At 39.5% G+C, this 14,340-nt stretch overlaps 1 protein-coding gene across 2 annotated transcripts; it reads left to right on the forward strand.

Moving 5' to 3' along the window:
- The first annotated feature begins 140 nt into the window (after nt 1-140).
- Nucleotides 141-14,090, forward strand: znf644a (zinc finger protein 644a). Of its 2 annotated transcripts, none has more exons than XM_050033734.1 (6): nt 141-670; nt 4,392-6,819; nt 8,246-8,833; nt 9,962-10,087; nt 11,626-11,731; nt 13,736-14,090. In XM_050033734.1, exons 2-6 carry the CDS (start codon nt 4,395-4,397, stop codon nt 13,929-13,931), a joined length of 3,441 nt encoding a protein of 1,146 aa, XP_049889691.1. In that variant the 5' UTR covers nt 141-670; nt 4,392-4,394; the 3' UTR covers nt 13,932-14,090. The 2 variants fall into 2 exon arrangements, with proteins under 2 accessions (XP_049889691.1, XP_049889690.1); XM_050033733.1 differs by having other exon boundaries at nt 145-731.
- The last annotated feature ends 250 nt before the right edge of the window (nt 14,091-14,340 follow it).

Raw genomic sequence — 14,340 nt, forward strand, 5'->3', positions numbered from 1 at the left:
CAATATTTAACTAGGACGACTGTAAATGTTTATTGTGAATTAATTTCATCTTTATTGAGTGTGTGTTCAAACACAATGTGTTCTATGTTTAAAACTCACGAGGCTGTGAATAACTGAACCGGCTAATCACCGGCCATGAAGGCAACAAAGACCCGTGAGAAGACAACCATGGGGGGATAGTGGCAACATCTCTCCTGTGTTGGCACACAATTCTAGTCTGTGCGTCAATGACAAGTTAACATATCAACACAAAAGGTGTTTTTTAAAAAAGCAAACCAAATAGTAACTGAAGTTTCAATTTATTTACTCAATTAAAACGACGATTAACCGCCATCAACCTAAAAAAAAATCTGCTACTCAAAGGAGATGGTCATTAACTCAGGTTTTTTTATGCCTCCTATCTGGAATGTACCATTACAAATCTTTCGGGGGGACATGGCGCCGACTCGAAACATCACATGCGGAAATTAAACGCGACAGTAACTTGCGTAACTTTTTAACTATAGCTGTTTTATAGATAGTTACACAATTAAACGTTATCATCGGAGTTTGTCTTTGTCCTGTTTCTGTAAAGCCGATTGTAGTTACGGTTACCCGTACAAAAGAAATGATCTGTCCCACACCAGACCACCACGGAAAATGGCGACTGTGAAATAGATGGAAGACGAAAGTAAGAAATTATTCAATGCAGCGTTTAAATTGCGCCCTGTCTCCATCTGCACCGCTCGGAGGTAACGTTTGTTTGTTTATCATCATTTTATTGATGTCTGTGTGGTGAATAGCGAGGGACGATTGTCATTAGCTGTAGTTTAGCCTGAGGAATAGGTTTTGGTATGGAACAGCCTTAATGGAATGGTCTGCAGCTCCAGCAAGCAGCATCCAACAACACAGCGTGATATAAACGCCAAAGAAATGCAATGATAGCCTTACGGAACATAGTGTAAATAATCCAATTTGCTCTATATCTAGGTAGCTTCGGAAACGTATCCCAACTACTGTGTGTTGGCATATAACTGAACTACTGTGCTCAAAGTTTTAGCTCTATACAAAATCCACAACCGCTCATCAAAAGCCATTTACGAGGTCCATCTCTTTGCAGTTTCGGTGCTGCTGTGTAGATGTTATAAACACCTCTCTCTGCCACAGGAGCATTCACTTGGTATGACACTTTTATTGCCCTTCAAATCCAAGACCTCTCACGACCTTGTAGCGTTATAAATGGCCACAATTAATCATCTGAACAAAATGTCAAGTATATTATATTTAGCTATATTCATTTTGCAGTCAATGAATGCTGTTTGAGTCGAGAAGCTAACTCTGGTGACACTGTAAGTAACTGAACTGTTTACTTTTTACATCAAAGAGGCACATTCTAATGAGCAAGAACCATCTACTGCAAACTGTAGCTAGTAAACAAAGGTAATATTAAATATTGGACTTGCAAAAGCCTGAATGTCACTGTAATGCTGACATTTGCTAAAGCATGCTAAAAGCTGGAAATATCATCTTAGCCAGATGGTTAGAAATCTTCACCACCACTGATTTACATTTGCAATTAGGGCTGCAGCGAATGATTTGTTTCATTATTGATTAATCTGCCAATTATTTGCTTTACCGCTTGGATGTTAAAATGTCAGAGAACAGTGAAAAATACCCATTTCAGTTACCTTAAACCCAAGCTGACGTCTTCAGATTACTTATTTTGTCTGACCAACCGTCCAAAACCCAAATATATTCAGTTTACAATGATATAAGACAAAAAACAGCAAAGGCTTACAATGTAGAAGCGAGAACATTTGAAAAAGACAGAGAACGTTTAAAAAAGACACACAATTATCAAAATAGTTGCAGCTCAATTCTCTAACTAGCCTAATCGTTGCAGCTCTATTTGTATTTTGAACATGACTACATTTTTAGACCACACTAGCAGCCTCTAGTGGCAGCAATGCTCATTACATCACACTCTACAAACTGTACAGAACAAACAATCTATGGATGAGTTTGCTGTTTCGAAAAGGCTAAATCCATATTTATTTCTTAGCAGTGACGTGTTGCTGCTAGGGGTGTAATGACGATGTAACGACGGTGTAACGTACATAGATCAGCGATGGAAAATTATCGTTGCAAAGTGAAAACATGGATACATATAGTCATTTTTAAGATACACCTTTATTTTGAAGTAGTGTCATCATTTCCATCCAAGTGCACCTCCTTCCTAAACATTCAAACAGTGCTAGCAGCTGAGCGCCAGGCAGATAGTGGTAAGCAGCCAAGAAAATAACAATTAGGATATTTACCGATATTGTCGCATGTTGATTGCAGGGCCCTGAATTCAGTCAAATAAAAATCGTACCATGGCAGACTTTCTGATATCTGCAAATATTGTATCATAGTCTGAAGAATCCATATTGTATCGTATTGTGATGAAACTTGTGATTTACACCCTTAGTTGCGACATGTGAAGGCTACATACATTAGCTAGCCTTAATTTACAAATTAAAGTGTTACGAGACTGCTAGAGCTATTTGTTCACCTTAAGCCATTGATAGGAAAGATAACATTAATGTTAAAGAAATGCTTTTAATTAACTAATTATTATAGTATTTGGATCAGCGCTAAAGTATCCTTTAGCACTACCCTCAGTACATCTCCACACGCAAATGTTAAAAATAAAATGGGTTTTCCCCAACAGCAACCTCCAGAGCTGAAAAATGAAGCCAACACACAAGTGAGAAAAACTGCAGTTCCTCTAATGGCCACTTGAGGCTCGCTCCATAAAAAAACTAGTCAGTTCCCACAGACCACCATGTTAAATGCCAATTTTACAGAAGTAAACATGTTTGGAACCTTGTACAAAAACGTGTTTTGGTCTTTTTAGCTAATTTCCCCCTTTATTACAACTGTACAGGCGGTGAATTTTGATATAACTCATCCGTTTGCATTTAGTTCAGGTTGAAAGCTTGCATAATTAAGAGCAGTAACAATTTGAGTGTCAGTCTGTGTCGGATCTAGCCCCTGCTCTTCCACAGCTCTGACCTCTTGTCCAAATATTGTGCCCTCTGGCTCCAAAAACCAAGATGGTGATGACCAAAAAGCCTAACTCGAGGTTTCGGAACAGGAGTCCACAAACTAATGGGTGATGTCACAGTGGCTTTGTCCATTATTTTTACAGTCTATGGTTTCACCCCATTGGGAAGCTAAATGAATGTAGAAAAAGCCATGGCAATCTACACATTGGATTCTAAGGTATCTTGTGTAAAGATGACATTTTGGCCTGAGGGTGGCAATAGAGGTACGCTGTTTTAAATTGGAAGTTTATCTTTAGGGTGCGTTCAGATCGCCTTGAGCGCTCTCTTATGCATGCAAGCACATATTACTGGTACATTCAGGCCCCCAAGAAGTGCACTGGGCTTTTAAGCCAATTTTTGTAGTCGCCAAACAGTGAAATTACCTCCATAGTGTGATACTATGTGGCCCAGAACGACTTTCCCATAGACCACATGGTGAAAGAGACGTCCATAAATCAGTGGAGTGTTACAACCCACGTAGAATGAGTTGTTTCAATCAAATTTGATCCGGTCAGTCTTATAAAATTCGAAAGTCTACAAGAGCCGCACAATTGTATAATTATATCCCTATTTACTTTAGCAGAACGCTAAACCAGACATGACCGGCTCGGCTAGAGAGCTTGCTCTATGGGCCTCACAGCGTGGAAGAAGTGGTGATCATCTGGGTAATTTCGGTAGTCTAACTTCTTTGGCACTGAGCAACTTTCATAGAAATGAACAGGGTCCCACCTCCAACGTTGTGTCCAGTTCTCTTAATACGTCTATGGTTAGATTACTTTGAATGCAAACGCTGTATTTTTACCGTTTACGTCGCATTCATTATGAAAAAATACAAAACTGTAGTCACCACGACAACTTCTTAGAGTTGTAAAATCCTGCCTGTGATTATTTCAAACCGTTGTGCCGTGGTTTGGCATCTGACAAGCCTTTACACGCATTTATCTGTTTCTACAACTGGACTTCCTGTATCATATTTCATTGTCTATCTACCTGAACAGTTCACTCCCATCCATGCAACCCCCTGAGCTGATTTGGTATGAATGCCCAAAAACACCATACATCAATACACACAAACCCTCACCACAACATTTAATAATATGAATATATCAAGGCAAAACCCCATATGACTGTAATTTTATTTAAAAAATTCACCTTCATCAATAAACAACAGCTCTACCTAGATCAGTTATCTGTTATTGTGCAGAGATGGACGGACCTGTGCCTTAAGTGATAAAGTTTTAAATTTAACCTTTGAGATGCTACAGTGATAACTGTGGATCTTTTAGTACAATACTAAGAAGGCTTTACCTTTCTTCTTTTCAGGTCATGGCAACCGAAATGTCATGTCTGACAGGTGTTGATGAAGACGACAAAGATGCAGATCCTGAGATCAATGCCCTCACGCTCCTGCAAGAGCCAATGAGAATGGCCCAAGAATCCGCTTCTTGCGCCGATTCTTTCAGCAAGCCTTCTCTGAAACAAAACAGTGTCCTAGATGTTCTGTCCACCACAGATATGTTGTCTCCGGTTGGCCTGGGAAATGGACCTTCTTCAAATCAGGCTACACAAGCCCATGAACTCAGCAGCATCTCAGCAGATAAAGAGGAGGCCAAGAGCATCACCCCACTAAAAACAGTGCAGGAAATTGACACTGCTGGAATTTGGGGTTTTGATGCAGACTCGCCTGAGAACTCATTGGATGATTTTAGTAGTGCCAGTGATCTTCATTGGGACCCTCACAAAGAGTTTATGCAGTTTCTGTGGGACAACCACGGTGATTCTCCTGGTGAGGAGCCTAAAGATGATGTCCCTGCTGCCAACAGCCAAAGGAGAAGGAAACGGAAAATGGACATGGTTGTCATGGTAGATCCCTCAGAAGACCTTTACCCTGATCTGAGCCACAAGTCATCTGAGGAACTGTCCGATACCGAAGACCAAGTAGACTCCATTCCTGTCCGAAAAGTCAGAAAGTCAAGAAAGTTCTCCCAGTCACAGTCGTCACCAACAGGGAAAGTTTCCATGTATCCCAATGGAACTGTGAAGACCATCAAGGAAATTCTTTATAATGCACCTGCAAGAAATTCACATGAGAACAATATAGGTCACAGGCTTTCACCACTGAAGGGGAGGCTCACCATAAATTCTCATCCAGAGGAGAAGCCATCATGCTACCCTTGCTCAAAATGCAAGCTCATTTTCAAGAAAGAACATCACTTGCATCGTCATATGAAGTCCCATGTTGACTCTCCAAATTTGCCAAAGCCTTTTATATGCCGAGAGTGCGGGCAGTCCTTCAGGCAAAGTGGTTCGCTCATTGAGCACATGTCTATCCACCAGGAGAAGACAGCAAGACTCACTGAAGAGATCAAAGGCATGAATGATGAGAAGAAAGAAGCTAAAAAGAAGCTTTTTTGCCCTCAGTGCCCATTTGTTACAACCTGCCCAAACACATTTGTTCAACATGCAAAAACCCACGAGAAGGACAAGAGAAAGTTTAGATGTGACAAATGTAGCTTCAGAACTCTTAGCGAGAGTGATCTTAGGAGGCATAACATTATGCAGCATACTGTTATCACAGTTAGAAAGCAGATCCAGAATGATGACTCTGAAAGCTACTCCTGCAACATTTGTTCTTACAGAGTTTTTAGCAAAAATGTTTTCAAGAATCACCTCCTGCGGCGCCATCAACAAACTTATGAGGAATACGAAGCTGCACAGCGTATTGACAAAAATGCACAACCATCTAAGGAGCAGCACATGCCTACCAGTAAAAGTCCTGTAGAAGATGCAGAGTTTACATCGAAAATCTCTATAAAAAATCAGATCTCTCCTAAAAGAGCTTGTTCACCTAGTGAGTCCAATGACATTTCAGACTTATTCAGAAATAGCAAGATTAGGAGAGGTCTCAAGTCTCAACTAACGGAATCAAAGCTTGACAAATCCATCAATGTTCTCCTGTCCCGACAAAGATACGGAAAGAAAACTGCAGAACAAAAGAAGGAAAGCAATAATCACAGCACATCTGTTCAGGATTCCAAAGGTGACAAAGATGGCTCTGATCAGTCGCCTGGAACATTGACTGTCAAGGTTGAAGATTCAGCTTTATCTCCAAATGGACACAAAAAGTCACCGTCTAAAAGGAAGATGTCCACTCCATATCGCAACACCTCTGACCAAGACTCATGCTTCATCTTAGCAAAACCTTTGCCAAGTCCCAAGAAAGTAAACCAAGAAGAAGAGGAAAAGGTGTCAGACTGTGACGAAAAAGACATATTCCAGTTCAAGGACACAGATGCCAACACCAACCTTTTTGACAACGGCATAAAGAAAGAAAAACAAAACATCATTTATACCTATAGCAGAAGAATGTCCATGCGAGGTGCCCTGCAGGAATCTAAGAGGCTGTTTGAGAAAATAAAGACTGAAGAACAAGACCAGACCGACCTTGAAATCAAAGAAGAATGCATAGAAACAGAAGTCTTTCAAGAGACCTTTGAAGCCCACCAAATACCGTTGAGGGATGACTTAGCAGAGGATTTGTCAGAGTTGGACTCGGACCACAAGAACTGTCCTTACTGTCCTGCAGTCTTTGAGTCAGGTGTTGGATTGTCCAATCATGTCCGAGGGCATCTACATAGGGTTGGACTGAGCTACAATGCACGCCATGTAGTGCCTCCTGAACAGGTGGCTTCTCAGGACAGGAGGCCACGAATTCGACGAAAGATGTCAACGATGCGGAGATTGAAAAAAGGTAATTCCATACTTCTATGTTCTTACGTTAATAGGATATTGTCCTTTATTACAGCTTAGCTTATACTTTTTGTGACTCTTGCCATCAGTGCTTTCTGTTATTATTGAGCATTAAACTTTACAGTTATTAAGATTTTGGAACATGGCATCATCTTTAAAATTAGGTCCACCATCACAACAAAGAGGGGTCAGACAGTCATACAGGTTGTAAACAAATCCCCAGTTAGTCAGTTTCATTTGGATCAGAGTTTCTACAGCTAAAGGCACGTTAAAGTTAAGACTTTTTAAGATTTTTTTTTTAATTCCACTTGGAATTAAGTTTTTACCAATTTTATGATAATCAAAATTTAAGGGAAAAAAAAACACAACTAATTACTTGGGATTAAAGACGATTTTGCCCAAATGTTGTAGCGAGGGTACTGGACGAGGGTAGAGCAGAACTGAGAAAAACTTTTTTTCTGTGCTTCTCACGCTGCCTTGTGTTGAATTTGAAAAACTTTGTGCATAAAATTTGCTGAGTCTCGTATGCGTTGCCTTGTACCGGTTTCAGCAATACAACAAAATCTTGGTTAAATAGCCAATTTTTGTGTAATTTGGAATTCCCCATTTCGTCCAGAGTACAGTGACAGCTAGCTAGGGGAAGTGGATCCTATGCTTTGAGTATCTCAGCCAGAAACAAAATGAAAGTGTTATTGATTCCATTATCCTGACGTGACATAATGCAAGAAGCATTCAGTTTATTATTTTTAAAAGATAGATATTACAAAGATAGATCTTACCAATTTTTTGGACATTTTACAACGCATCGTCAAAGAAAAACTATTCATAAACTCCTACCTACCATGTCGTAGCATTTTTAAGACTTTTGAACGATTGGTTTAAGTCATTTTAATAAGGCCTTATTTTTAGATTAATAAATTCAGTGCCTTTTAAGACTTGAAGGATCCATGGGAACCCTGTAGATATTAGCTAACAGTAACATTATTACTGTCAGTCAGTTTGCAGACTGATTTATTAAGTCAGCTATTGCCAAATATACTTAGCATAGTTGCGCACTCTTTTCTTATGAAATTAAATATAATCAGAGACATTATTGATGCGCTCACTTTAAGTAAAATTGTACTTATTCTGGGAAAACTCAGCTTGTTTACAACCTGTATGATTGTATGTCACCCATAGGACCTTTTGTTGTTGTTTTTTCAACACCTCTACCTGCGTCCGAGATCCCATCAATTATTTTGGTGTGCTTAGTGTTCTCACGATCAATGGAACCAATGGACAGGCCAGCGAAAGAAAAACCCAAGTTTTTAAAATGGTTTTAAACAGTAGTTTTCCAGTTATAGTACTTTGAAGCCACAAAACATACACTTATCTTATTGCGTTTGTTCAATAATTATGTTTCTGATTTTCATCTTCTTTTTTTCCAGTGTATCAGATGGAGTCAGAATCTGAGACTGTGAAGAGCATTCACTCCTGTCCATTATGTGGGGACTCATTTGATAACAGGACTGGGCAGTCCAACCACATACGAGGCCACTTAAAAAAGCTTGGTAAAAGCTTTGCAACAAAGAACAAATCCCCACTGTTTTTACTCCGAGAGTTGATGCGCGACAAGAAGGAGTTCCAGCGGGCACTTCAAATTCTGGGAAAGAGACGTAACCATTACCAGTACGGTGCTTCACCAAAGCTGTCCAGTGTCAACCGTTTTACGCAGCCATCCATTGGAATCCCAAAAAGTAATTCTATTTCAAGCATTTGCACTGATGCCAGACCACTGATGCCCACGTTTTCTTTAGCGGAAATGGAATCTGAAAAAAGTCAACTAGAGACTAAGCTGGATGTTAAAAGTTCACTCTCAGGCACGACTGCCTTGATAGGAATTCTGAAGAAGAGGAAGTGTCAAGATGATGGCAGACTAAAGGGGTCCTCTCAGATGTCAAGAAACACATTAGCAGTTTCTTCAAACAGTGAGCACAGTTCGGGATCAAGAGTTGCATCTTCACTGCCAAAGTGCGGTAAGTAACTTCTTCATAATGGTAACCAGTGGGTCATAGGGTTGTCACGATCCTATAATTTCTAACTTTAATATATTACTTTGAAAAATATCGGTATTTGATACCGCGGGGGAAGTTAACATTGAGGGCAAACAATTTAAAAATTTATAAAAAGATAAATGTGACATGGATAAAACATGCTACTGTGAAAAGTACTTAAATGGTTTCAGATTTTCCGAATCAGTATGTGTCAATAAATTGATACTTTTAAAAACACCAGTAGGTTAGATTGAAATTTGAATTTGTTTTCTGAAGTAATATGATTAATTTTGATTTGGTTAATTACCAAGAATCCTACAATCTTTTTATTACGTATTAAAAGAATAAATAAAATGCAATAGAATAGAATGAATAAAACTATACTGTATACATAAAATGTGTCTTTTTTTAACTTTTGTATATTAAGCGTCAAAATATGTGCTGAATTTATCTGTGATAAGCCAATACACGCTCATAAATGCATTGGTCTGGCTGTCTTATCATGTTTGTATTTGATTGACAGATTTTATACAAGGTTATAAAAATTTCAAAGTAAAAAATAAAGATTACACAAGTATTTGATCTCACCTGTACATTAAAAAGTTGGCCATCTACAAAAATGTCTTGCCTCAGTCTTGATGGCCTGTGAGTGTTAAACAAATGTAGATATATATTCTAGAACTCACATTAAGACATTTGAAACCGATATCTGGGTTTAGATCATTAGATTGTACATGTTGTTAAAGTGAGGTGTCATCAGCGTAAAGGCATAGAATGACAGCACTAAGATACCGTTTCGGTATGTGACCAAAACTGATGAGCATGTTGCACATAAAAATGCAGAAGAATACCATTATTTCTATCTTTGTCTCATTACCTAAATAGCAGAATATCAGAAATTATCCATATAGAGTTTGTTATTTAAAGCAAAGACAAAACACATGTTCACACATTTCTAAATCTTACACTGTGGGACTTTTATAAATTATAAACTTGCCACACAATAGGAAATCAGGGCTTGTTGTTATTGAGTCCCCCAAGTCAACACCATTGACAAATAAACATAACCATATTAATGTTGTACTTGTTTGTGTGTTATGTCTTTTACAGAGAAAGGTGAATTCAACAGGAAGGTGTGCGTCCATTGCAATGCAACTTTCCACAGTGGAGTTAGCTTGTCTAATCACCTCCGGGCATATGCAAAACGAAAAAGGACTGCCTTACTCGAGGGAACCAGTAAGTATCATCAGCAACAGTTTAAGTTGAAGACAGAAAGAAAACACTCCAAGAGCACAGTGGCAGTCTGGGGAAGAACTTCTCCACAAGCAGTGTTTTGATTAATTAATTGGCTTCAGCAAGTTAAAGTACATTTATTTCTGAATTAGCAAATCAAGACTTTGGCCTGCAGATGTGAAACTTCCTGCCACTTCCCCAGAGACCTGAGGTTCCATGCCTGATAGTAGCTTGGTTGTGCAGTTTTTGTGAAGTGGGAAAACCAGTGAAGGTTCTCGTCCTTGTTGCTGCACCAGCAACTCATACTGGTCGATACTTCCTTACATTAAAATGGATCCAAGTACTTGATTGCTCTAGCATGTAGAGTTTTGAGAACAGTCCTTGGACCTGTATTCTTCAAATTCCCAGACTGGGAAACGTGAAGACTGAAAACAAAATGCATTATATCAACTTTCATTAAAATACTCTGTTAAGTTTTAACAACACACAACATTTGTAGAGATATTGACACATTTTATTCGTATAGTACCTGTATTCATATAAAGTACATTATCTGTACTGGTGGCTCGTTTAATCAGAGTATCCGGCTCAATCGTATATATTCCATGAACGTTTCGGCTTCCCTAATCTTCCCACCGAACCCTGCTCAAACTCTCAAACACTATTTTTTTTAAAAAAAGGAACAAATAAGTCAAATATTAACACTGAAAAGCCAAATCTGATTCGACTGCATAATTCTTAGTCAGGTACAGCCCTAATATCCACTTTACTGATGATTAATTATCAAAATAATTATAGTATTTTGTGAAAGCACAAATAGTCAACCCTAAAATATTGTGGCAATTTCAAAATTGGGATTTTTGGTCAAAAGATCGGGATATTTGATTTTCTCCACATCACCCACCCCTATGATCAGGCATGCTGGAGGTAAATTATTCCCACCCAATTGTACCCAAGTAACCTGGGCACTGTGTCTGTTTTAGGATCAGAAATCTCACACTGACACCTCAAAACTTCAGCAGATAAATTCAAAACTGTCTGCGGGGCCAGATACCAGAAGAGTTTGTGACGTCTGAATCATAGTTATAATTAGTGTACCAGTGGTTATTTGTGTCCTCCCCAAGGTCCAAGGATCCAGAAGGGCGTCTGCAATTGAGATATTGCAGAGATTTTAATCGTGGAGCTCGCTGGGTGCGTCCTTGCCTTCAGGGCCTACTTTTCCTACAGGCACAGATCATCACACTTATATCTTGGGCCTCGTGTCTTGGCTACACTGGATTGGCCTGTGTAGATGACATACAGACCATTATGCCAAAACCTTAGTATAAATAAAGCTAGGTGAAATAATGGCTGGGCATCCAAACAGACTGATTTACTGAACTAGCAGAAAAGGTACAGTTGTTGGAATATCACTGAACAACACCCAAACTTTCCAGAGGTTATCATAGAGGACATATCCATTTTAAAGTGTTAAATCATCAAGGCTGTGCTGTAATCTTTAAAGTCGTGCTGTAAATTAACAAAGTCACTTTGTCTTTCAGCATTTGACTGTAAAGTAGGGAGGAGGCAACGCTCAAGGCCTGGCTCAAAGAAGAAGACACTGCCCTTACCCCAGACTCCAGAGGAAATGTACAGACTCACCTGCAGGTAATGCTTTTATGTCATTTATACTTACAGTCTTTTTAAATGGTGGATAACAATGCATCTGCAGTCCAACAGACTTCAACAGTCATTGTTACCTAGTTGCCCTGGGTAACCAGATTTGGACAACTGTCAAATGTTTGATGTGGTTCGTTTGCTTCTGTTGCCAACCGTTTTCTTTTATTTATAAAACAAAAACTGCCTCGATGACTGAGACGCGTTTCCATGGATTTGCTCCAAAAATGTGAAAAATGTGAAAATGAGTGTGGAGTTACATGTCACAAACAAGTATTGAGATGATTTTGCATTGTAAAATAGCGGCTGAACCGACAGTAAGACCACTAAATCTAAACAAAGGGAGCAAAACAGCAGAGGCCATGAAAAAAAAACGGTTGCACAGACTGTTACAGCAAGTGGGCAATAAACACCAAAGTTTGCAATATAAACACAGTATGTGACTATTGTCATAATACAATATAATTTGTTTTATTAAGTTTGCTTAAAAAAGAAGTTAAATCTAAACCTAATCAATGTGTTTACTGTAATTCAGAATTCATTTGGCGTCTTTCTTTCAACTCCTCCGTTTTGTAGTGCACCAACAGAAACAGCATGAAGTGAATCCAATTTATTGTCTCTATATTTGTTTTACTATTTTAATTGTTAAAAATAAGTTCCTTGTAAATGCTGTCCACAGCCATGTTAGCAGCTCTGTGAGGCTTTACTTAGCGCAGTGGTGCTGTAAGCTAAATGCCAATGTGAGCATATTAACAAGCTCACAGTGTCGATGCCAACATGCTGATTAGAGAGTAGATACCGGACCCGACAGCTCAGACATGGTTCAGACAAATATTCCCAGTGATATTCGTGCTCAGGTGGGGTTCAACCTACTTGACATAGTCCTCCATGCTTCGCCTTCCAGTTAATATCGGCTTTCTCGCAATGATGCCCATCGGTTTTCTATGAAAATGACACGAGGAAGCACCGGAGTGTTTTCCTTTCATTAGCTGTGTTGGGCTGGGTCCAAAAAGAATGCCAGTTGGGTTCAGGTCGTGCTCGGTTAGCGTCCTCTCGGGTCATGTTCAGACAGACACATGCAGCCCGAGCAGCCCTCTAATGCTAATGTTCAGCAGGTGTGTTTGTAAGCATGCTAACAATTGCTAATTAGCACTTAAAGGAACAGTGTGTAGGATCTAGGGGGATTTAGTGGCATCTAGCGTGAGGATTGCAAATTGCAACCAGCTGAGAGTTCTCCAAGCTAAAATTTCTTGTGTTTATCGTTCAGGAGGGTTTTACCGGGAGCCAAATTGTCCGCAGACAACAAACAGCCTCGGTGATTTAAATCAGTAAAAAGACTGAATAAAGTAGTTTCATGTTCCAAATCAGCATTTCTCCAGCATGTTTGGCACATCGGAGACAGGCTGGTAGCTCAGCACCTGCTTATGTGTGCTCATTTATAAACATTGCGTACGCACAAAATGAGGCCTAAAAGAGGCGTACGCCACCTCCCACGCAAAAGTTGTGATCTATAAAAACAGACTTGATGGGAGAAACTCTGACCCATGCTTACCAACCTTTTGGAGATGGACAATTGGTGATGCAGATGGTGAGGTCGAAGTTTTTGGCTATACATACATTTTTAGTATGGGTCCAACACATTGTTTAATAAGTGAGACCCCAGGTGATTTAGTTCAAGGGGTGTTAACGTTGGCGCCACTGTTGCAAAGACAATCCTGTATCGCTTTTGGTTTTCTTCAGAACCTAGCAATGGGGCTCTTCTTCTTTTGTTGCATAGAGTTTTTACAGGTACTTTGGTGGCCATTTTTGCTGCTAGCGATAGCAACGGCAAAGACTGAAAAATACCATTCTAAAGTGTATCGTGCTGCGGAGATGTCCCGGCCTACAAATCATATAAACGGATTCTTTGTTCACAGTGGTTGACTCACTTCCTCTGTGCTGTAAATCGAGCCTTCGTTTTCCCGGGAGATTATCTGTCTCTCCTTCTTCACACAGGTTCTGTGACCTCGTCTTCCAGGGTCCTTTGTCGGTCCAGGAGGACTGGATTAAACATTTACAGAGACACATAATGAACACTAGTGTCCCTCACACTGGGCTAGGCATGGTAGAGGTCACCTCATTGCCCACGGACCCCCCGACCCTCAAGACTGACCAAGACAGCTCTCTGACAGCCACACATGCTGCCTCATGAAGCCAATGGGGACCTTTTTAGATTTCACTAGACTCTATGTGTATGTACATTTGATGTTCTTTCACTTTTTCTTTTGTCAATTAAATACTGGCCAAAAGTACAATATAGTACCATGATGGGGATATTGTACACGTTTGGACATTTGGACAGATGGAAAAATGAATTATTTTGGATATTGTTACCTTTTTCTGTTTTTACATGGTCCATTTTTTGGAAATACAATTCCAGATGGACAGACTGTTTTCTTGTTTTATGCAGTAATGTAGTGTGGAATCCATTTCTAATGAAGACAACTTTTACCTCAGATTTCTCATGGTTTGAGTCCGTTTTGTCAAATTTGGGAGCACCTCTCTTCTGTATCGATATTCACATTTACAAGATGCATAGAATCATGTTTTTTTGTTTTGTT

This window comes from Epinephelus moara, chromosome 21 (genome assembly GCF_006386435.1).
Source record: "Epinephelus moara isolate mb chromosome 21, YSFRI_EMoa_1.0, whole genome shotgun sequence".
NCBI classification, from domain to species: Eukaryota; Metazoa; Chordata; class Actinopteri; order Perciformes; family Serranidae; genus Epinephelus; species Epinephelus moara.